Source organism: Polyodon spathula, chromosome 2, assembly GCF_017654505.1.
Source record: "Polyodon spathula isolate WHYD16114869_AA chromosome 2, ASM1765450v1, whole genome shotgun sequence".
NCBI classification, from domain to species: Eukaryota; Metazoa; Chordata; class Actinopteri; order Acipenseriformes; family Polyodontidae; genus Polyodon; species Polyodon spathula.
This window is the reverse complement of record NC_054535.1, coordinates 27992079-28018000: the sequence shown is the minus strand read 5'-3', so window position 1 is coordinate 28018000 and position 25922 is coordinate 27992079. Positions and strand designations below refer to the sequence as shown.

Genomic DNA, 25922 nt, shown 5'->3' with positions numbered 1-25922 from the left:
AATGATTAAACAAATAATCCATAAGATTGTTTATTTTATTTTTTAATGGCACTAACACATCCTAATAAATGACTCTGCTATTATCTTGCTGAGCACACTGATGCAGTTTTGTACAAGTGATATGCAAAACAGGGACGATTTACGATTTTACTGTTTCTGACGGGACAAAAAGTGAAGGCTGTTTTTGCTCTACTTGTTTCTTCAGAATATGAACTAAATTACATGCAAAATGTTTACTTCCGAGTGGCCTTGCCTTGTATAGTTCATTTCCTATGTGCAAAAGAATGGAGACAAACTATCCTTTATTAGTTTAATTTACTGACCCTCTATTGGGACAAATTAGACATGGAATGCTGGAGATGCCTGTTTACGATGATGGTTCTACTGCAAATTATATTTTTTAACCTGGTCAATGACTTCTCATGGAAGAAAGGGATCTTGTGGGATAAGTGTGTTGGATTAGCCCTGAATAATGCCAGTGTGAACATGGAGAATTAAATGTCTGAAAAAAAATACTTCTGATAAAAATCTGAATGTGCATGCACAGGGTTCCCTGTGTCACTTGATTAACCTGTTGGTGAGAAAGAATAATCTGCTCTGCATTGTAAATCCAAGTTATGTGGTGTGTGAAACTACTGTTCAAAAAGCTCAAAGACTATGGCACAACTAAAGGATTTTTGCACATTTTGTGAATGGCATACTGGCAAGCCACCATGGTTTTCAAAACATTCCTGCTAGGGAGGATGTACTTTGCTTCAAGCTGATTGACAAACGCTCTGAAGCCCTTATCCTCAACCACAGGAGCATGTTAACCAGAGTCTCATACAGTTTGGCCTGTCTGGATCTCACTTTAACATAAAAGGGAAAGTTTAAATGAAACATTAACATTGCATTCCATTTATGAAGGTTCACATTTCTCAATAAACCAACTAAATGTTTGTATTCACATTTTTGATCTGTATGTTCAAATTCAATATAATAAACAAATATCTTTATTTCAAAAGCAACATACCTGGTTCAGTAGGCCGTCGTGCTACAGCACCAGCAATGTTTCCAGCCAGAACGCTTTCCAGCCCCCACATTGATGCACGTCAGGATGCCTTGACCGCAAGCGCCTCAACATCCCAGTGTTTCAACTGTGTAGCTGAGCAGGTTGTTACACAAGCGATGTTGACACGCCAACATTCTTTGCAGGCTACAGTTGCAAATAATGGTGGCGTGTCAACTTAGGTGTGATTCATTTTGTATAGGAATAATAATAATAATAATAATAATAATAATAATAATAATAATAATAATAATAAACCATTGACTCGTATTTTTAATTATGTATTTAGCATTTAATTATGTGATGTGATTTCATTATTTTTGTTTTCATTAAGAAGCAATCGTCTCAACTGCCTCTCGTTTAATTGGGACAGCCGCTTATTCTGGATATTGTTCCTTCTCCCGAAGCGTTTTTATTTTTTTATTTTTTTTATTTACTGAATTTAAAAAAAAAATCAATACAAAAAAACAAAAAAAAAAAAAAAAAAAACGTTCAATTAATTAAAGACTGAGACAGAGGCTTTGTTAATATGCCCACCACGGTTATGTTAAGGTGCTTTTGTCATTTGTGTCACTTTAAGAGAGATAGAGGGAGGTCGTGTCTGAGGGGTGGGGCAATATTAACTTAACATCACAGAGAACTGACTGACAGACTATAGCCAAGCAAGCTGCGTTGAGGCTTTTTCATCTGCTTCGAACAAATTCTTCACACATCCAAGCCAGATGAATTCAATGGGGAAACTCGCTTTGTTTCTGCTTTTTGATTTTATGGTAATGAAAGGTAAGATACATAAAGCGTGCAAACCTTTGAATATGAGTCACGTTGCCAGAAGACTCGTTATAACAGAGAGCGCAGGTGAATACAAACAACGCTGTAACTAAAAGCTTTTAATTTGTAAATGGAAACGCATTTGTTTCAGTATTGGAGAAGTACAGCTTTTTAAACGAGTAGCGCTTTATAATGGCTTTGGTAAACGGCGTGATAACAAAACATTTTGTACTTCGCTAAATGTTTAATTATAACTTTGTAGCGCCTACGAGAGTGTACAGGTATTTAAGGTATTCATAACATTAGTAATTTGTTATTAACCTATATAATAAGTGGATAAACTATTCAAATTGCTATTATTATTATTATTGTTATGGTTATTAGTCGTCGTAGTAGTATTGTTAGTATTACGTATTTGCTAATTCGGAAGTTTAAAAGAGACACCTTTCTTTACTATGTACTGTTGTTTTAAAAAAAACATGGGTTGCACTGGAATACAATAAAACCAGTGAATGTGTATAAATAATAGTTCCGTGGTACAAGTAATACTGAGGAAAACACGCTGAATGGTCTGGAAAGTTTCAGATAAGTTACCGGTAGGCTATTTAGAAACCTATATTACTTGGACGGGTACTGCTTTATAAAATAGCCTTAGTTTACAAAAAACCAAAAAACAATAATAAAAAAAAAAAGATGTATTACTCATAAGCTTGATGACGTTATGAGACAAAAAAAAAAAAACCCAGACAGATCACTGTATGACAATTGTGTGTGTGTGTGTGTGTTTTTTGTGTAAAAAATGTTTTGATAGCAGCAGATGGGTGACTAATGTCAAACTGAATAGAACATATTACGCCGGGGAGGGGGGGCCTAAAATGTGTTATCTGTTATGGTTTTAATTATCTATTTTATACTCACTTATATATCACTAGAGCAGATAATAAACAGCAACAAATGGATAAAGTATTTAGCCAACATATTATGCATTGCTTAACATTATTATTATTATTATTATTATTATTATTATTATTATTATGTATTTTTATTTCTTTTAAATTGAGAAATGTGTGTTTTTGGTTATTTTTATCAGTTGATAATAATAAAAAAAAATGAATGTAGCTTATGGAGCCTTTCTGCTTCCTTTTGTCTCTGGCTATGACGCTGCCTGAAATGAGAGTGTATTTGGTCATGTTATGTTTTGTGTTTGAGCTTTCATTCCATATCTTGATTACAGAGATGTTATGTGAAAGGGGGGTTTGGACTAAACATGAGAGAAATGCTGTGATTTGAAAGTTGTTTTCAACTGCTCTCTGTGGGGGGAAAAAAAAGTATGAAAATATATGTTAATGGGCTGTCCCTCGCATTAACTGGGTTAAAGTAATTGGGCACACTAAAGGATATCTTGCAATAAGGGCCATTTTATGACCACACCTGAATTCAATGAAAGTCTGTGGACGTGTAGTGTCACGTGTCCTATGAAGGAGTTACCTCACCATGTGACCCAGTCCAAGGTGACGAACTGGCCTAGCTGTAACGCTGTGACTGATGACAACCAGCAATTGGCTTCATTGTATTGGTGACACCATCATATGCCTCAAACAGCAAGTATGGCTTTTGACTGTACATGTCTGGATTAGCGTTTCACGTGCAACAAATGATTGTTGTCTATGCCACAGTTCATACTTGCAACCTGGAAAGAGGTGAACCGTAGTGTATGACCTTGCATGCTTTTGTTGCTAAACATCTAGGCTGATGTCCCACAACTGCTCTTCCAACATTCTTGAAAAGTCCAGAAAGCTGTCATCATCCATTGATGGCCTTTTGTGAGAGGATGGTCATTGATGTGCAACAGTGCTCCAGATCACTGGTGTGTAACAGTGCAATCATTCTCCTAGCAACATCATCAGTTGCAGAATTGTTTTTAAAGGAGGCTGGAAAATCCAAATAGGCCACTAACCCAGATCACGGACATGGAACATTTTCTCTGTTGTAAATAGAAATCATCTTAGAAAAGCTCACAACTGCAAGTCATCCTTTTATACAAGAACTAAATGAAAATTGAAATGGAGCCATGCTTTAATGTTACTGTGCTTCTACACTTTGATGCACAACATGTAGAGTGCTCAGGATTCTAGAACATGTTATCAATATTCCTCTAATTTATTTAAACAGTTAGTAATAGATTCCTCTGCCCACTTTCATACTCTAATCCAAACAGTGTAAACGTTCACTTTTCTGACCACATGTTTTTCCACAGGTATGTGGTAATGAATATTCATTGAGCTTAATTACAGTGGCTCTCAAAAGTATTCACCCCCCCTTGGACTTTTCCACATTTTCTTGTGTTACAACATGGAATCAGAATGGATTTAATTAGGAGTTTTTGCAACTGATCAACACAAAAAAAGTCCATAATGTCAAAGTGAAAAATAAAATCTACAAATTGTTCTGAATTAATTACAAATACAAAGCACTAAATAACTGAGCATTAGTATTCGCTCCCTTGAGTCAATATTTGGTAGAAACACCTTTGGCAGCAATTACAGCCATGAGTCTATTTGGATAAGTCTACCAGCTTTGCATATCTGGACACTGCAATTTTTGCCTATTCTTTGCAAAATTGCTCAAGCTCTGTAAAGCTGGATAGGGACTTTTGGTGAACAGCAATTTTCAACTCTTTTCCACATATTCTCAATTGGATTGAGGTCTGGGCTTTGACTGGGGCACTCCAGGACATTGATCTTTTTGTTTTTAAGCCACTACAGTGTGAATTGCTGTTCACCAAAAGTCCCTATCCAACTTGATGGAGCTTGATCAATTTTGCGACAGCGAGTGGGAGAAATACAGGCGTGGAAAAGTACAGAGCAGTTTAGAAGCAGTAAGGAGAAATTACATCTTTAATTGCTTTAATCAGAAAACACAGGACATTGGGGAAACACAGCAGCAGCTCAGTCAAACAGCCGCATATGTTTTTCTGATAACAAACAAGCTGAAACTCTGAGCAGCTGATTCAAATTCAGCTCCATTCTGAGACACGGGTGAGGGGAGGAGCCAACAGCACAGCAGAACAACGCAGTTAAACGAGGCAGCCTTCCCAGCGACAGCAAGTGGGAGAAGTACAAGCGTGGAGAAGTACAGAGCAGTTTAGAAGCAGTTTGAAAGCAGGCTGACAGCTGCAGAAGAAACTAAACTTCAAAAAAAAAAAAAAAAAACCCTCAACATGGTCTTCAAGCCAATAATCTGTGACACCTGCTTGATGTGGGAAATCCAAGAAAACCCAGCGGAGCTAAACCAAGTGTGCATAAAGTGCCGCGCGATCCAGGACTTGCATAAACTAGTAAGTATGCTAGAAATGGAGCTGGAAGAAGTGCGACAGCAACAGGATCTTGAGGAACTGGCACACCCACAATTCATGGAAGTCTGCATCACCCCTAACCGAATGAAAGCCACCAGGGAGATAGGTAAGGTCAGGTAAAAGAAAAAAAAGAAACTTCGTCAAACACAACCACCAGAAATCAAAACAACCAACAAATTTGAGTCACTTCAGAATTTTGATGAGCAGAACCAACAACAAGAGAATGAAAGGAACAACATCCAGGACCCTATTGACAGTGGTGACCAGACAGCAAAAAGAAGGTAGGTCATGATTGTTGGGGACTCCATATTGAGAAACACAGCAAGTTCAATTCGCAGTTTGGACCCCCTTACTACAATAGTGTGCTGCCTTCCGGGAGCCTCGGTCAAGCACATCACTGAGAACGTGGACAGGCTCCTAGAACGAACAGGAGACGACCGGTAGTAGTCGTCCACATCGGTATAAACAACATTGGAAGAGACAGACCAAAATCCCTGCAAAACAAATTCAGAGAGCTAGGGAGGAAATTAAAAGAGAAAACCAAAACTGTGGTATTTTCTGGTATACTACCGGCACCTTGCAAAGGACCATATGGACAGCTGGAAATAATTAATCAAAACGCATGGCTGAAGACGTGGTGCACACGGGAAGGCTTCACCTATCTTGATCATTGGACCACATTCTACAACGAGGACTATCTGTATAGACGGGACGGACTGCACTTAAATAACAAGGGAACCAGTCTATTTGGAGAAAAGATCCTCAAGCAGGTTCAGAATCATTTAAACTAGAAAGGAAGGGGGGAGAAATCAACAAAAAAACAGAAGGGAGACCGCATCAAAACAAGAACAACAACTCAGGTAAGACAACCATTAAATGTATTTATCTAAATGCTAGAAGTATCAGAAACAAAATTCTAGAACTTGAAGCTACTGCACTAACAAGTAACTATGATGTGATAGGTGTTACAGAAACTTGGTTGTCTGAGAGTGATGGGGACGAATATAATATTTGTGGGTATACACTGTATAGGAGAGACAGGCAGGACAGAAGAGGAGGAGGGGTAGTGCTATACATAAGAATTATTTATAGTAAAATAGAGAAAACACCCACAGAAGGATGGTTATTCTTCAAAAATGTAGTACTAGAGGCGCAAAACAATTACATCCCTAAGGTAGACAAATCTAAATGTAAAACTAAATTGCCAAAATGGTTTAATAGATCAATTAAAAAAAATATTCAGCGAAAAAAGGCACTTTACAGAGCATTAAAAAAGGACCAAAAAGAAAGTATGCAGAAAGAGTACACGGAACTGCAAACGCAAGTCAAAAAGGAAGTTAGAAAGGCCAAGAGAGAAATAGAAATGAACATTGCTAAGGGAGCTAAAACCAATTCCAAAATGTTTTTCCAATATTACAACAGCATGAGAACATTCAAAGAGGAGATTAAATGTTTAAGAGATACAAATGGCAAAATCGTAGATGAAGAAAAAAAATAGCAAATATATTAAATGATTACTTTTCACAAGTTTTTACAAAGGAAGATACTGACAACATGCCCCACATGTCATCCAGTTCCTATCCAGTTTTAAATAACTTTAGCATAACTGAGGCAGAAGTGTTAATGGGACTAGAAGCTCTTAAAATAAACAAATCCCCTGGGCCGGATGAGATCCTCCCAAACGTAATACCGATCCACAAAAAGGGAAACAAAACTGAACCAGGTAACTACAGACCAGTAATCCTGACTTCTATTATATGCAAACTTATGGAAACTATAATAAGATCCAAAATGGAAAATTACCTATATGGTAACAGGGTCCTGGGAGACAGTCAACATGGTTTTAGGAAAGGGAGATCGTGTCTAACTAACTTGCTTGATTTTTTTGAGGATGCAACATCGATAATGGATAATTGCAAAGCATGTGACATGGTTTATTTAGATTTCCAGAAAGCTTTTGACAAAGTCCCGCACAAAAGATTAATTCTCAAACTGAACGCAGTTGGGATTCAAGGAAACACATGTACATGGATTAGGGAGTGGTTAACATGTAGAAAACAGAAAGTACTGATTAGAGGAAAAACCTCAGAATGGAGTGTGGTAACCAGTGGTGTACCACAGGGATCAGTATTAGGTCCACTGCTATTCCTAATCTACATTAATGATTTAGATTCTGGTATAGTAAGCAAATTTGTTAAATTTGCAGATGACACAAAAGTAGGAGGAGTGGCAAACATTGTTGCAGCAGCAAAGGTCATTCAAAATGATCTAGACAAGATTCAGAACTGGGCAGACACATGGCAAATGACATTTAATAGAGAAAAGTGTAAGGTACTGCATGCAGGAAATAACAATGTACATTATAAATATCATATGGGAGATACTGAAATTGGAGAAGAAATCTATGAAAAAGACCTAGGAGTTTTTGTTGACTCAGAAATGTCTTCATCTAGACAATGTGGGGAAGTTATAAAAAAGGCTAACAAGATGTTCGGATACATTGTGAAAAGTGTTGAATTTAAATCAAGGGAAGTAATGTTAAAACTGTACAATGCACTAGTAAGACCTCATCTTGAATATTGTGTGCAGTTCTGGTCACCTTGCTACAAAGGATATTGCTGCTCTAGAAAGAGTGCAAAGAAGAGCAACCAGAATTATTCCGGGCTTAAAAGGCATGTCATATGCAGACAGGCTAAAAGAATTGAATCTGTTCAGTCTTGAACAAAGACTATGTGGCGACCTAATTCAAGCATTCAAAATTCTAAAAGGTATTGACAGTGTCGACCCAAGGGACTTTTTCAGCCTAAAAAAAGAAACAAGGACCAGGGGTCACAAATGGAGATTAGACAAAGGGGCATTCAGAACACAAAATAGGAGGCACTTTTTTACACAGAGAATTGTGAGGGTCTGGAATCAACTCCCCAGTAATGTTGTTGAAGCTGATACCCTGGGATCCTTCAAGAAGCTGCTTGATGAGATTTTGGGATCAATAAGCTACTAACAACCAAACGAGCAAGATGGGCCGAATGGCCTCCTCTCGTTTGTAAACTTTCTTATGTTCTTATGTATGTTTGGGGTCATTGTCCTGCTGGAAGATTAATCTTCTCCCAAGTCCCTCTTTACAATAAACAAGCTATTCTACAGTACTACAAACAACAATCTTTCGGTTTGCAGTGGGAAGCAAGATATGCATGTGTAATAGCATAAAAGGAATATTCTGTTTACCGTGTAAACGCAGAATATGAAAGGAGTACGAGAATTCCGCCTGCATGTATACAGAGCATTCAGAATGTTCTCGTATTCCAAATACTTTAATATTTTGAATACTTGCACCACGTAAATGCACTGGATGTAGTTAAGCAGTGACTGTTTGGCAGTTGAGTCTTTATTGATTTTCTTAGTTTTAAAAACTTTTATTCCCCCTAGCACTTTCGTAGAACAGTTTGGAACATGGACTAGCCTTGCTCTGCCCTTGTTCCACACTAAACATCATTATTTTTTTTTTTTTTATATATACATAAAAGGCATTATAATACAAATAAGAATAAAACTCACATGCATACACACTATCAACCAGCCCTCCTATCTTCAGGTTACTGCTTTCTTCTGATTCATTGTAAAATAATGTAGATAAAATAACGTAGTGCTTTGTTTTCATCTGAGATCCTGTCTGAGCTCTTTAGGATTTCCAAACTCACCTGAGATCAACACCTATGGTCCTGAACTGTATTAATTTAAGTTAGCATAAGTTGTATTTGTGGGACACATGTCCCTTGTACCTTAAAGGGTTAATAAGCCCAGTATAAATAGGTGTATTAATCATACCAGAAATAGAAATGAATGAAAAGTACATTTGTATTTGAAAAACATCAAGATTATCATTTTTATGTAAGAATTTCTTTATTTATAAAATTGTGTTGTGAACACAATAAGTAGTGATCTCTGGTATATTTATTTCTATCAGTGTTTATCACTTAACCCTGAAATCAGAAACCCTCATTCTCCCCTATTGAGTTCAATTTATAAGGTGTTAATGTGACATATTAGCATCTCAGAATTTTCACCAGGGATTTATGGAATCAAGTAAATAACTGACTTAGCCTGTTTAAAATTAAACAAATACAAATGACTAAACAGCTGCAGTCAATATCCATTAAACAAAACAATTTGTAAAACGGTTAATCTACTTTACAAGACTATTGGAAAATGTTTTTTAAATTAGTAAAATACAAAACAATTCCCAGCTACTATGATTGTGTGAATCACTAAACCAAATTTAAATTAAGACGAAACAGATGGGACACAAAAGCATTTAAATCAGTCAAAGGACTGCATGACTGATCCTGTCATAAATTGGTCTGTTGTCCTAAAGTGAGCAGGATGTGTGCTGAGAGTAGAACTGATAAACAGTCTGATGCTCCCTTTAAATTAAAAAAACCAAAACCGAAACTGAATGTTTTGTACAGTGAAGACACGTTGGCACTCTCAGTATTAAGCTCTTTTTCGCGAGCTCATCGCACACTTTGCTGCATGTAGACAGTTCATTTTAACATTCCATAATAATTTTAATATTGTAATATAAATCAAAAGTTATGACAAGTCAAGTCTGGGGGTTCAGGTGTCTGGGGCTGTTTTGTCTCAAAGAGTAAATAGTGGGGTTCCGTAAAATGTAGCATTACACATCCCCATGTGTTGCTCCAACTGTTTAAATAATGTACCTGTCATTTATTTTTATTGTTACATGGGTGAAAGTGTTGTGAGGTCCATTCCTATGATTCCTGTAGAAATGCCATGGAAAACTGTAAAATATTTTTGCACATGCTTGATTTTTTTGTGAACTTTAGTATGTTTTTCTCCTGTTGAACTGTAACTTGATTGAAACCATAGGCACCTAAACCATAGAGCACAGGGTTAAGGTTTGCACAGTGTCAGCGGCACACTCTTGGCGGTTATAGCTCCCGCCCCCCCACCCCCAATGAACAGAAAAACAGATCAGCCTTGCTGTAATGCTTTTCTTGGTAGGCAAATCTTTATACAGCGTGTGTTGTGTTTCTGCGTGTGAGACTGACAGCTAAGAGCTCTGTCAGAACTCTGGTGATCAGGAGAGGATTTATCAGTATGCACATTTATAAAGAGATATGTGAAAAATACCGTGAATAAGGGTTGGGGCTTGGCTATAGATACAATACTGAAAGTTTTTTTGCTATTCAATGCCTTTTAAACAGCGCGTGTAAAATAACCAGCACGTGTCAAAATAAATTGGACCTGATGTTCCTGACGAGCGCTGAATAAATGGACTGCATAGGGTTAAGTATCTATATAAGTAGGCATTCAAAAAGACATGATTTTAATTCATGCAAGAACAGCAAAAGATACAACCATGCCCTACTTGAGTAATGAAGATCGCCTGGTTGCTATCGGCATGATTTGAAGGTGGCCTGGCTGTGAGAGAAGTTGCTCAGAGAATGAGATGTTCTGTTTCAACAATCAGCAGACTAGTCCAGAGAAACCAGGAAACTGGTTCTATAAGGGACAGGCCACGTCCTGGAAGGCAGAGGGTCACCACAGCGGCCCAGGACTGTTGCATCCAACTGATCCGTCTAGATAATAATTCACACTGCAGTGGCTACAGCATGAGAAATTCCAGGAAGAAATAACCCACGCATCAGCAGAATGACTGTAGCCATGAAAATGACTTGTATGCTCGGAGGCCGTTCAGGGGTAACATGTTGACAGCTGAGAGACAAAATCGCCATCTTATGTGGGCCATCTGTGTTTTATTCACCGATGAATGCCATTTTGCCCTTGACAGACCTGACGGGAGACAATGTGTGTGGAGACGTCGTGGTGAGCGTTATGCTGACTGTTGCATTGTTCAAGTCAACCGGTGGGGTGGTGGAAGTGTGATGATGTAGGGAGGAACACTGTGACACTGGTAAAAAGCTTTCTGTTCATCCAAGTTACTATCTAACCTCTTACTGTGAAAACCTGAGTTCCAGTTTAGTTGACAGAAAAAAAAAAAAAACTGCCTCAATATTAAAATCAGCTTAATTTGTAATTTACGTGGTAACTGGTAGTAACAGTAACAATATTGTCCTCTGTTCATAAAACATATCTATATAATATATGCATTTTTTTTAACAGGTTGTTTATCATCCAAAGGTGAAGATCGTTTGTTCAGGAGGTTGCTCCGCCGCTACAATCAGTTTATCAGGCCAGTAGAAAATGTTTCAGATCCAGTAATAGTTGAATTTGAAGTGTCTATTTCACAACTGGTCAAGGTGGTAAGCATCCATTTTATGACATTTGTCATTGTCATAACTGTTAGACGCTCAATAGGGTTGAATTTAGAAACAATCGAAAAGAAAATGTAATTTAATGACAGATGTTTTGACTAGAAGTCTTTTCTTAAGGCATTAATATGTATGCATGAATGTATGTATGTGATATTATAATTAACGCAAAACATAATGGGGGCAGTTAAGTCACAGATGTGTTTTTGTTTAACTTAGCCATTTAGATTCCGCTAATGTGGGTTTTTTTTCTCCCTTCTTTCTTCTGAGTCCTAGATTCCAATTTGACTGTTTCAGTTAGTGTGAAATGTTTTTGTCAGATTATACTTGCATCACCAGGCTTGAAATGTTTTTATTTTCTAGGATGAAGTGAACCAGATAATGGAAACCAATCTCTGGTTGCGGCATGTAAGTTTTATATTGATTTTTGTCCATTTATGGCACTCTGTTTTATCTAAAACGAATACTGCTGAATAAAGGCTGTCTAATGCAAATATCATTACAGCAATTTGTGCCAATATTCTTATAAAAAATGTCCTCTTACTGGTAAGAACTACTACTTCAGCATTAAACTAAATGTCAAAGTTTGATTTATTAAATGTTTAAACGGATCCATTAGTCCTTCCTATCGGATGTCTAGAATATATTTTAAAATGGCTTGGGTGAACAGAGCACTCGGGTTGGCTGGAGAAGATTTCAAATGGTGTTGTCATTAAAAACAGTGCACTAGCTGGATCAATTTAGCCTCATCAATCGGCTAATAATTATAATAATAATAATTTTATATAGTCCTATATTTTATATAGCCTTACATCTACAAGCATCACAAAGCAATGTACAGTTCAATTAGACATAACAGACATTGCATTTTCTAATGTTTACATGTTTTAATTGTATAAGTATGTTTTAAGAGTCTCAGAGGCTTTGATCACCCCAGGAAGAGCATTTTGTTCATATCCAATTCAATTTAACTGAGAGTTGCTGGCTGGCAGAACTCCATCTCTTCCACTCCCAGTTTGAGATATGTGATTTTTACAGTCTGGTTTCATGTTGCAGGTGTAAATGTACCATTAGTGAGCTTTATGCTTTGCTTTTAAAAAACAAAAACTAATATATATATATATATATATATATATATATATATATATAGATATATATATATATATATATGAAAAGGTTAAAATGTACACAAAGTTTAAAAGATTAAAAAAATGTTCAAACGTCCTGAAAATAAAAGATTTTTTAATCTTTTAAACTTTTTGTGTACATTTAAAAAAAAAAAAAAAAAAAAAAACAACTTTGAAAAATACACCTACAGTGTGTGTGTGTATATATATATATATATATATATATATATATATATATATATATATATATATATATATATATATAGTGGCTTGCAAAGGTATTCAGAACCCTGACCAATTCTCTCATATTACTGAATTACAAATGGTACATTGAAATTTCATTCTGTTTGATATTTTATTTTAAAACACTTAAACTTAAAATCAATTATTGTAAGGTGACATCGGTTTTGTTGGGAAATATTTTTAAGAAAAAATAAAAAACTGAAATATCTTGCTTGCATAAGTATTCAACCCCCACACATTAATATTTGGTAGAGCCACCTTTTGCTGCAATAACAGCTTTAAGTCTTTTGGGGTAAGTATGTACCAGCTTTGCACATAGTGTTGGAGTGATTTTGGCCCATTCTTCTTGGCAGATTTGCTCCAGGTTGTTCAGGTTGGTTGGACGACGCTTGTGGACCGCAATTTTCAATAGTGCCACAGATTCCCAATGAGATTGAGATCAGGACTTTGACTGGGCCACTGTAGGACATTCACCTTTTTGTTCTTGAGCCACTCCAATGTTGCTTTGGCCTTGTGCTTGGGATCATTGTCCTGCTGAAAGGTGAATTTCCTCCCAAGCGTCAGTTTTTCTAGCGGACTGAAGCAGATTCTCTTGCAGTATTTTCCTGTATTTTGCTCCATCCATTCTTCCTTCAATTGTAACAAGATGCCCAGTCCCTGCTGATGAGAAGCATCCCCACAGCATGGTGCTGCCACCACCATACTTCACTGTAGGGATGGTGTGTCTTGAGGCATGGATGGTGTGTCTTGAGGCATGGACAGTGTTAGGTTTGCGCCACACATAGCGCTTTGAGTTTTGGCCAAAAAGCTCAGTCTTGGTCTCATCTGACCAAAAAACCTTTTCCCACATCGCAGCTGGGTCACTCATGCTTTCTGGCAAACTCCAGACATGCTTTCGGATGGTACTTTTTGAGTAACGGCTTCTTTCTTGCCACCCACCCATACAGGCCAGTGTTATGCAGAGCTCTTGATATGGTTGACTGGTGCACCATTACTCCACTCCCAGCCACTGAACTCTGTAGCTCCTTTGAAGTGATTGTTGGCCTCTCTGTGGCTTCTCTCACAAGTCTCCTTCTTGTTCGAGTGCTGAGTTTTGAGGGATGGCCTTTTCTTGGCAGTGCCTGGGTGGTGTGATGCAGCTTCCACTTCCTGATTATTAATCCAGCTGTGCTCACTGGGATATCCAAACACTTGGATATTATTTTGTACCATTTCCCCAATCTATGCATTGGTATTACTTTATCTCTAACTTCTGTAGAATGCTCTTTGGTCTTCATTTTCCTTCAGATTCACAGCCTTACCAATGATCCTTCATCAGTGGGGTTTTTATCCAGAAAATGTGACAGCAACTTTAATGGTTCACAGGTGGAGGCCAATGGTGAGGTAATTGTGTCCTCTTTAGGGCAATTTCTTTCATCGGTACAAAGTGGGAGCTTCCATAGCACAGGGGTTGAATACTTATGCAAGCAAGATATTTCAGTTTTTTATTTTTCTTAAATATTTCCCAACATAAAACCAATGTCACCTTACAATAATTGATTCTGAGTTTGAGTGTTTAAAAATAAAATATCAAACAGAACGAAATTTCAATGTACCATTTGTAATTTGGTAATATGAGAGAATTGGTCAGGGGTCTGAATACTTTTGTAAGCCACTGTATATCAGAAACCTTTAATGGTGAAAGTAGAATGGCTTCTGTCTCTGGTGACAGCTGGAAGCAGTAGGTGAAGGATCTATCATCTCCCCCACTGTGTGCAAGTCTTTCAGCTTCTATAAACAATTTAATCACAGCTCCCTGCACTGATGGCAGGGATGAAACAGAGTTTACTCCTACACTGGAAGAACTGCAGCAGGCCTCAGCAGGATTTTAAATACGTGAAAGCGACTGCAGGTCTAACACTTCTAAAACCTTGCAAATAGACCCACATTATTCAATCGCTCAGAGCTCTGACAAAGAGAAGTTAACTGACCAAGAATAAAGGAAGTTGGAATTGGGATGAAGGTATAGATGCAATCTGATATTTACAAGATGACCTTCTGCAGTTTCTGTTGGGACTTGCTGAAAGTGGTCCACTTGCAATGGTCACAGAGTACCGACGAGCAAACCTCCAAGCTTAGAGCACATCTTGAACAAGGATCCTCTATTTAAAAAATGGACAATCAGTTTTGTAAGCAACCAGTTGATCACAGACAATTAGTATGTTTACACTTGCAACTCTGACCTGAGTTTCCTTATACCCAAGTGTGAGGCGTGTGAGTAAAAATGGATTTTCCAGACAGCAATTTACGTGTAAAAAAAAAATAAAATTTTTATTTAATATTACAAGAAAAGAAAAAAAAACAATAAAGAAGGATGTGAGGGAGGGAGTGCTGGAGTAATCAAAAATAAAGGAACGGAAGCCTCTTAATCCTCTTTGTGATCTGCTCAATCCAAAATGAAACAAAAAGGAATAAAAACAGAAGAGCAAAGTTAGTAAGGCCTCTGTCCGTAATTAAAACTAAATAACACAGTTCAACCCCGCACGTATTTCCCTCCAGCCTTTTTTTTCCCCCGCCTCTATTCCTCAGGACCAACCCCGAACACAGTAGCACGTTCCCTTTAGTATGCAAACCCCGCCCCGGTAGTCAGTGGATCACCAATCCCAGACTGACAGGTATCCTTAACTTCACTTGACTCCAGTGGCTGGAATTTACATACTCGTACTTCCGCCCCTCACCAAGGTGCTGCTCCTCATAAAGATGACTTTTGTCATGGTCACAAGACCTTGGTAAGGGAAGTCCCGAGTTGGTTTGATGCCTTCTACTGTTGGGAGGCTGAATTGCAGACCGAAACCCCTTTGACTCATCACATATCCCACCCCTCAGAGTGGAGCCGAAGGAACACTCGGAAACTTCTAACCCCTCCTTTTCCCCTCCCTCCCGGGAAAAAAATCAGCATTTTGATGTAACTTACCCACACGATGCCTTATTTGAAAGGCAAAGGGTTGGAGCGCCAGGTACCACCGCGTAATCCTAGCGTTTGAATCCTTCATTGTGTCTAACCACATTAAAGGGGCGTGATCTGTGATGAGTACAAAGGGTCGTCCCAGAAGATAGTATTTTAAGGACTCCACTGCCCATTTTACTGCCAGGCATTCTTTCTCTACCACAGAGTACCGTTGTTCTCTTGGCAGTAACTTCTGACTAATATATAGTATTGGGTGTTCTATACCATTTTTTTCCTGGGACAGAACCGCCCCCAGACCAGTCTGCGATGCATCGGTCTGAAGGATGAACTCTCGGCTGAAATCCGGGCTTACTAATGCTGGGGCCTGACTCAAGTTAGTTTTAATAGACTTAAAAGCCGTCTGACACTCTGCACTCCACTTAATTTTATTTGGAGCGTTCTTTTTAGTGAGATCAGTGAGAGGGGCGGCTATAGTGGAAAAGTGTGGAATAAAGCGGCAGTAATAACCAGCCAAGCCCAACAATGATCTCACCTGGGTTTTTGTGGTAGGTACCGGTGAATCCAACAAAGCCTGGACTTTTGAAACCAACGGTTTCACTCTACCCTTACCCATTATGAAACCTAAATATTTTGTTTCTTCTTTTCCAATAGCGCACTTTGCCATGTTCGCTGTGAGCCCCGCCTTCCTCAGAGACTGTAGGACGGCTTTTAATCTACTCAAATGTTCTTTCCAGGAAGAACTGTATATGACTACATCATCGATATATGCAGCTGCATACTCTCGATGAGGTTGTAATACCCTGTCCATCAGTCTCTGGAAAGTTGCAGGAGCTCCATGAAGTCCGAACAGCATAGTACAAAATTGAAAAAGACCATCTGGGGTTGAGAATGCCGTTTTCTCACGAGAGGCTTTTGCTAATGGAATTTGCCAGTATCCTTTCGTCAGATCCAAAGTTGAAATAAACCGAGCTTGCCCCAGCTTGTCTAAGAGTTCATCTACCCGAGGCATGGGATATGCATCAAACTTAGAGATAGCATTCACCCTCCTAAAGTCTATACATAACCGTAGTGACCCATCTGGTTTGTCTATTGGTACTATTGGGCTACACCACTCACTTCGGGAAGGTTCAATTATCCCAAGTTTCAACATACACTCCACCTCCCTCCGGACAGAATCTCTCCGACTTTCTGGAATGTGATACGGTCTCTGTCTAACTCTGACCTGGCGGAGTGATAACAGCGTGTTCAATCAAATGCGTTCTTCCGGGCACTTTAGAAAACACATCACCAAACATTTTGATTAAATTGCTTACCTCTTTGCGTTGATCAGGAGTTAATTGTTCCCCCATCGGAACCCCAGCTGCTGATACTGGCTCAATTAAGGGTCCATAGTCCTCTCCCTCCTGTTCGGGAGATATAAAACCTCACGTTCTTTCCACGGTTTGAGGAGATTAACATGATAAATTTGATTTTCCTTCCGACGCCCAGGCTGTCGGATCTCATATTTAACTTTTCCAATTGCTCGATTGACCTCAAAGGGACCCTGCCATTCTTTGTCTCTAGGTCGAAAGTTCCTAATTCTTGCATTTTTATTGTAGCTTTGCTGCTGCTTCTGCTGTGCCAATTGACCAACTAATTCTAAGCGATTGCGTAGCTGTAATACATATTTCACTATTTTTAGAGTCTTGACTGTTCTTCCTAGCCTTCTCTTATGAGATCCAAGGTACCCCGCGGCTGCCGACCGTACAAGAGCTCAAACGGAGAGAACCCCGTTGAGGATTGTGGTACCTCACGAACTGCAAAGAGCAAGTAGGGAAGCAGTTTATCTCAATTACGTTTCTCCTGATCTACAAAGCGGCGCAACATACTTTTTAAAGTCTGATTAAATCGTTCAACAAGCCCATCCGTTTGAGGATGAAAAACTGAGGTTCGAATTGAACAGATTTTCAATAATTTGTATAATTGCTGAATACAGCCAGACATAAAATTATTGCCCTGATCAGTGAAAATTTCTTTCAGGATTCCCACCCTAGAAAATATTTTAACCAATTCATTTGCTACTACTTCTGCACTTATAGAGCGTAAGGGAACAGCTTCTGGATATCGTGTTGCGTAGTCCACTACTACCAAAATATACCGATATCCTGACTCTGTTCCCTCCAGAGGGCCTACTAAATCTACACCAATCCTCTCAAACGGTACTCCGATAACTGACAGTGAGACCAGAGGTGCAGGGCGAACTAACTTAGGGGCAGCTAATTGACATTCCGGACACTCAGATACATACTTCCGCACAAGACCATAAACCCCTGGCCAAAAAAAACGGGCCAGAATTCGTTCCTGGGTCTTTTTAGTTCCTAAATGACCTGCAAATGGAATGTCATGCGCCAATCTCATGACTTTCGACTGAAAAGGCCTAGGAACCAATAACTGTTTTACGAGCTGTCCCGTCCTGGGAGCCCGGGTTATTCTATATAATAAGTGCCCAGATACAGAAAAATGCGGAAATACCACTGGTTGTCCTTCCTGCATATCCTTCCCCTCGATATATCTAACCCGTTTCCAAGCATACTGTAACGTGGGATCATTTTGTTGTTCATAGCCCAGGTCAATATCTCTGTCCCAATGATTAGGTACGCTGAGAGGAGTGTCTTTTATTATGTGACCTTCCACATCAGTAACCTCTCAGCCCCGGTCACACTGAACACCTACTCCTTTACCTTGCCGTTTACAAGATTGGTTTACCTTTGAGTCAGACCCCTCCCCTTGTCGTCTCAGAGTTCCCTCATATTTTTCCACCCTGCGCTTCCTTGGGCCACCCTGCTGCTTCTGCCACTCTCTCAAAGGTGACCAAGAATGCCTCAGGATCATCTTACGGAGTCATCTTCTGTAACTTTGGTTGTGAAGAAAACATCTGGGCAACCGCTGTTTCCGCCTCTGGTGTCGAGATTTTCTCTACCAGCTGACCAAAGAACTGGGCGAGCTGTTCCTGGCGCCGTGCTTCCCTCTCCTCTCGCTTCTCCTCCTGCTCCCTAAACATCGCCAAGACTGTAGCTGGATCTAGACCGAAACCCCTTTGACTCATCACACCAAGATTTAATAGATTCTCATTAAAATGAATTGACATGCATTGTGGTTCCCAAAGTTTACAAATTACTGACATCTTTTTTTTTATTTTATGGTTAGCATGGGCTCTTATTTGGCCACTAACAAACATGTACTGTGGTACACAAGTGTTTTCTTTCTAATTAGCTTCAACGAAGGAGACGGCTGAGTAACACTAGGAGCATTGCTCACAATGTACCTCTGTGTGAGCCGACTGCATGAGGGACGGAGGCATTCACAGTAGAGCAAGAAAGAGAATCAAGATGGCTCTCAGCCTTCCCTTGGATGGCTGGGTTTACACTACGAAATAAAATTGTCTTAAAAGCTACGCTTCCTCAAAGCCAGCTTAACAGTTGCTAGTGTAAAATGGGGTAAATATGACATGCTTATCTGACATCTGCAAGAAGAGCGCTATGGAAAGTTTAAAGTCTGAGAGTGAATTGGTTTGACACACAGTATTTTTCCTATCCCTGATGCTGCAATAATTTCCCTCTACTGCAAAAAAGAAGCTGACAGCAACAACTAAGTTATACTCTGGACTTGCCCTTTTCTGGCTGCCTTGAGTTGACAGTAACATCAATTTCATGTTAGTCCCTTGTTGGAAGGTTGTACTAGAGTTCAACTGCCTGTGCTGCAGCCTGACAACATAATGAAATACCCTTAATGAATGTTGTTTGTTTGTTTATTTAGTTTATTTTATTTAGTTTTTGCTTATTACAAAGAACTTACTCTGAAAGTATATTCTATTGTATACCTTTTGAAAGAAGGCCTTGGCCAGTATGGACTGTTTAAATGCTGCTTGTCGCCAAGATGCTGATATCGAACATTTAGCACACTTCTCCGAAACAGTAATTATTTTATTGTTATTAAGTGGTTGAATGAATCATTGACCATGTTAAGGCTACTGCAGAATAGTAACAATGCCAGGTTTGGATGGTTAATACGAATTCTGATTCCTTCTTTAGAGAAGGGCAAAATTATCTGTAGTTTGACATGTACAGTAGCCATGTGTTTATTTAGCATGTGTTATTTGCCTTGAAAGGATTATTTGTGGTTGGTGTTGGCGCACTTTGATTTAGAACTTAGTGTAGAAGAATGATTCAGTTGATGATGATGTCTTCATACTTGTCATTTGCTCTGAGACTCTTGTTTAAGATTGATGGAAACATGTCTACTTTAATGCTATAAATAATGAAGTGAAAGCTGCACAGCTAACTCCATTTGAAGTATCCGGATAACAGACATGAGGACTTTCTATTTTTGACAGATCATTTCTCTTTTACACCAGATGTGCAAAATATTTCTACATTGGAGGATTTTTATTTTTAAAATGATTGTGAACCTGTGCGCCTTATTGACAAAGCTTTAAAGATTGCTTTAATGAATATAAGATGGGTTGATAGTAATTCAGTTGTTTTCATTTGTGAAAATGTGTTAACCTTTGTGAGTGGGGCCTGTCTATCTGTTCTTTTGTTTTTTCTCAACTCCTCAAATATATATTAATTTGGCATGACAAATTGATTAAAACAGATTACTCAACATTACAACACCTCATGCTCAAATTAAATCTTGCCTAATATGTCATTTTACTACTGTGCAATTAAGCTATCAACTCCAACTCACAAGTACCCTGTCCTGTCAGGAAATAGTTGTCTGTCCCACACAGATTATAGGATATCTTCTTCTCAGGACAAAATCCATAAGTGGTGCAACTACTGTACATAAACTTCCTTGAGGGTTTGGTGTCAGTAAGTCATTCATAATCACTGTGATATCTGCATAGTGTGTATCTGTAATGAAAGCTAACCATTCAAGACTACAGGGTGCTGTGTGGTGTGGTCCAACTTATATCCACAATATGACTGAATAAATTACTCCTCTTAAAATATTATGAGGTGAACATGTTTCCTGACCTCAAGCACAGCCACAATGATCATATGCAAATTGTGCAGTAGAGATTATTGACAGACAGATTGGCTAAATATACCTTTATTTACGTAAAGGCCTTCTGCAGCACCTGTGTCTAAAAGAGACATTGTTTAAATACAAAGTCTGTATGTTGTATTCAAACTTGATGTTTGAGATGCGAGATCTCTTGAATAAATGTTATTGTTAAGTAACTTGCATGTGTAATACTGTAAGATATTATTACCAGCAAATGTACATGCAAATAACCTGTTTTTGTTTTAATTATAAAGACTTAATCTAAAAAGAAAATCATAAACACAATCACTTTTTATTTAATGCACTTTTGTATTTTACAAAAAAATAGGTATTTACTAACATTAAATAACTGCGTGATTCAGCCATGTTTGAGGATATTTTGTTACAGTTTCTGAGGAGAGATATTTAAAGTACAGTTCTCCCTCGCTGTAACGCCCTTTATTATAACAAACCTGGCCCCTGGACCCCAAATAATAATAATAAAAAGATAATCTAAACACACACTGTGAACATCCCGGTCTATGCACAGGATGCCACCTCCGCAGTGAAGTCTTAATAATAAGCGTGCGCTGTGTAACTATGCCTCCGAAACAAAAATAATTTTATGTTTCAGCAAAGTTGGAAACTATATTGATTGTTTGAAGAAATTAGTAACGCAGACGTATCTCTGTAGTAAATACAGGTTGTCAAAAAGCACATTTTTGGCTTGTTCAGCAACAATGCCGCAAAGCAAAATGTGATTACCCAACAAAAGAAAAACTTGAGGATCTGAACTTTTCATGTCGGGATGATTTGGAATAAAAACTCATTTTGGGATTCTTGTATGTTGGATTAAGATTTGGTGCACTTTGAAACGATTCATGTCGAATTTTATTTTTAATAGATGTTCAGTTTCAATTTGAGATTTGTGCTTTCTGTACTGCGTTTTAATTCTTTAGCGAACAGGCAGAATACTGCATACATGAGACGAACAGGTACATGTAATTCTACTTTTATTCACAATCTCATTAACTTACTCCAACAGTTTATCGTTCATTTTGATGGTCCTTTTGCTATAACAAACCCCTCGATATAACAAACATAAGGCTTGGACCCCAAAAGGTTCGCTATGGCGGGGTGTACTGTAATCTTCATGCTAAAATTGCATGTACGAGCCTAAAGAATTGCATATACAAGCCTGTTCAGAAAATGCTTGTATGATGTGCATCAATATCAGATAATCATTAACAATGGACTAGTTGTTAAAAACAAAAAGAAGAGATAAGGGAGATCATCTATTAATCTATACATCACATTAAAGTATTTCATTTTTTTGGTCTTGTGTCACAGTACATGTAATACACAACTCTATTACGATACAATATATTGTGCAAAGAAGGTATTCTGATTCATTGGTACATAAAGAATCATTTTACCCCTAAATCTGGACCAGTGTTACTTCTGCTCTGTCCACCCAACTGCCTCTTTCTGAAACTATTACTTGACTGTAATCTGCAGTTTTTCTGACTGCACCCAGAAAGACTATTTTATATCTACCTGGATTGTGTTAGAAAAACTCTGGTCTTTGGCCATATTCATTATTTTGCTGAGATAACTAAGCCCTGAATTAGATTCCCCATGCTGAAGACTTTTTGCATTTGGTTACTTTGTTTTGAATTGGTCACTTCGTTTCAAAGTGACAAGGTTAGTTTGTTAGTTAGTTGTTCTATTTAAAGGACGTTGGTCATCATCACTAATATGATGATGCGTCAAATTGTCTTGGATTATGTTGGCCCTGCAGTAAGATGGAGCCCTAAGCACAGGTTGAATTTTAACAAGCAGTTATGTTAATACAATTATATATACAGGAGGAAAGTCCTTGTGAAAACAGGACAGGGTCTCCCATCAGCACGCTGGAAAGCAAGCTTTGCTTGTGTGGGTGGTGGGGAGAAAATAGGTTAACAGTAGAATCCAAAAGATGAAGAGAAGTCCAGAGGCTTGCCCTGGCTTGCTCAGGATCTCCTTTGTTGAGGGAGGTTGGTGCAGCTGGACTTCGAAGGCTGAGAAGTGAGCTTCACTTCCCTCTAGGGGTAGACTGAAATGCTGGGATAGAAAAATAAATAAACATTCATGGAGGCCAAGGGTCTCCCCCTGGCACCCAAGGAGTGGAGGCTGGGCTCCGAGGCTGGTAGAGGCTGAGTGGCTAGTAAACGAGTTTTGTTCCCCAGAGACTGGGATGGGTGAAAAAGAAAGAGAATGAGTTAAGAAGGCTTTGGCTAGGGGTGCCATCTATAACACAAATTTGAATGAATGACTTTCGGATATATTCCATTTAAAAAAAAAAAACTGTTTTAAAACCAGAATTTTTTTCATTTTGCTTGAGATACATAATACTTATGGTGATAGTGTAATCCTTTGATTCTGATGGGGTGTGTCACAGGACAGAAACTAAACAGACAAACGTGTATTGCAGGAAAGACACATGAATAAATCATGTTAAATTACTGTTTCACTTGTTTGTGCCCATTTAAAAGGGGTTGTTTAATATTTGTGTTTTTGTTGTTTTTGTTTTCAAATATTATCAGGTTTGGAATGACTATAAATTAAGGTGGAGTCCAGTGGAATATGATGGGATTGAATTAATACGAGTTCCATCCAATAAGATATGGCGGCCTGACATTGTGCTTTACAACAAGTAAGACAGCTGTGACATTAAATGAATATGAAAATATGTTTAATTTCAGATTCACTTTTCTAAATACAGATTGTATTTCTCTTTTTAGTGCTGTTGGTGACTTTCTTGTAGAAGACAAAACAAAGGCTCTGTTAAAATTTGATGGCACAGTCACCTGGATACCACCTGCTATTTTCAAAAGCTCCTGCCCAATGGATATTACTTATTTCCCATTTGATTATCAAAATTGCTCAATGAAATTTGGCTCTTGGACTTATGATAAAGCCAAAATTGACCTTGTCTTAATAGGGTCAAAAGTGAATCTGCAAGACTTTTGGGAGAGTGGAGAATGGGAAATCATTGATGCCCCTGGCTATAAGCATGACATCAAATACAACTGCTGCGAAGAAATCTACCCAGATATTACCTATTCATTCTATATCCGAAGACTCCCTCTTTTCTATACTGTTAACCTGATAATCCCATGCCTTTTAATTTCATTTTTAACTGTTCTAGTATTTTATCTCCCCTCAGATTGTGGTGAAAAAGTTACTCTGTGCATCTCTGTCCTGCTGTCTTTAACTGTGTTTTTACTAGTTATCACTGAAACAATCCCTTCAACTTCTTTAGTGATTCCCCTCATTGGGGAATATCTCTTATTTACAATGATATTTGTGACTCTTTCTATCGTTATAACAGTCTTTGTTTTGAATGTTCACTATAGAACGCCCATGACGCACACAATGCCAGTATGGGTAAGGTCTGTCTTCCTCAGGATTTTGCCTAAAATGATGCTGATGAGAAGACCAATGGAAGAGCAAGTGGTCAAATCCAGTGGCCGAAAAAGAAAAAACAGCATATCCCAGACATCATCTATGAACTGCCTCGAATACGGAGAAAATAAATTACCAAAAGAACAGAAGTGTCTTTGCCACCACTCCAATGACCCCTCCGAACCTGATTCCAGTAAATTGAGCAGACAGCTGGGTCCACAGTCCATTAATACAGTGCTGGCTTTCTCAGTTGTCTCTCCAGAGATCAAACAGGCCATTGAAAGTGTGAAATACATTGCAGAAAACATGAGAAGCCAGAATAAAGCAAAAGAGGTATAATTAATAGCAAGCTTTATTTATTAATGTGTACACATTCTTTAAATATGTTTGCTAAACATGGTAGTTTTTTTTTTTCAATGTAAACTGTGTTGTCCACACTACAGTAGGTGGTAAATTGTATTTTAATGAACTACATCATGGCTAGAAACTGCAGACCAACTAACTAATCTAACATATTGTAGCAGTCCTTGTGGGATTTGGTATAGAGCAACGTGGCTAATTTTAGGGGTGATTAGGCACTTATTTCCCAGAAGAGTCTGAACAGTGTTTATCAGATCAACAATTGAGCGAAGTGCCCTTGCTAAAATGAATCCCCGTGGTTTGCTTTCTGGGTTGTTCTTGGTGTTACTCTCATGCTGAGCAGCGATGGGTATTAAAGATATCTCATTAATTTGTATGTTGTTCTTATTATTTCAGGTGGAAGATGACTGGAAGTATGTGGCCATGGTCATCGACAGGATTTTTCTCTGGGTTTTTGTATTAGTTTGTGTTTTGGGAACGCTGGGCTTATTTCTTCAGCCACTTGTTGGTTTTTTTTAATTAGTAGTGTGCGTGCTTTAAAATGCATATGTATCATGAATTGCAACAATTGTAGATATCTGTGATTTTAAGAAAACAAACTTAGCATTTTAAAGAATTAAAAATCACAATGTATATTTAGTTATAAATTCACCTAGGAAAGCGCATGTGTAATTCCCTTACATCCATTAACATTGTGGTACACCTGTCGGAAAGAAATTAATTGCACCAGTTAAATGTTTTACATATAGAAAAGAGCAACACACAGACAATATGTACAGCATGCAGCTATTCAATTAGATAGGCTTCTGTCTATAATTCCCAGGCTGTTTTATGTCATGATGTGAAATTAGCAGCATGCATTTTATGCTAAATGGAAACACATATCAACCACTGCCCCCTCAATTTTAGCCTTAAATAATTTAAGATGCACTGGGGGGATTTTCAAAAGTTTGTAAATGATAACTCCAGTGTTAATGAACAAATCAATATGTAGCATTGATTTAAGCATTTTGAAGCGGTCGTTATGCCTATTTTATTATTAAATAATTGTGCTAATTGATTTGCAAAATTATCTTGATTTACAAAATAATATTAATATCTTAACGAGCAGTGCTTCTTCCGACCTATTTATTTTGTTTGTGTGGGTATTTAAAAGGAAATCCGAGGTAATTGTCATAATTTATCAGGAGTTTTATATATTTAACAGTATTTAAGTTCTTTGGTGTTTAAAAATATTAGAATAAACAAACTACAGTATGGATTTGCTGAGATTGGCAGCAATAGTAGCAAATCAAATTTTAGAGCT

At 38.1% G+C, this 25922-nt stretch overlaps 1 protein-coding gene across 1 annotated transcript; it reads left to right on the top strand.

Moving 5' to 3' along the window:
• The first annotated feature begins 1716 nt into the window (after positions 1-1716).
• LOC121294832 (neuronal acetylcholine receptor subunit alpha-3-like) lies at positions 1717-25711 on the top strand. Its single transcript, XM_041218951.1, has 6 exons — positions 1717-1828; positions 11316-11455; positions 11828-11872; positions 23395-23504; positions 23593-24589; positions 25013-25711. The coding sequence occupies exons 1-6, from the start codon at positions 1771-1773 to the stop codon at positions 25133-25135; spliced, it is 1473 nt and encodes a 490-aa protein (XP_041074885.1). The 5' UTR covers positions 1717-1770; the 3' UTR covers positions 25136-25711.
• Positions 25712-25922: the final 211 nt, after the last annotated feature.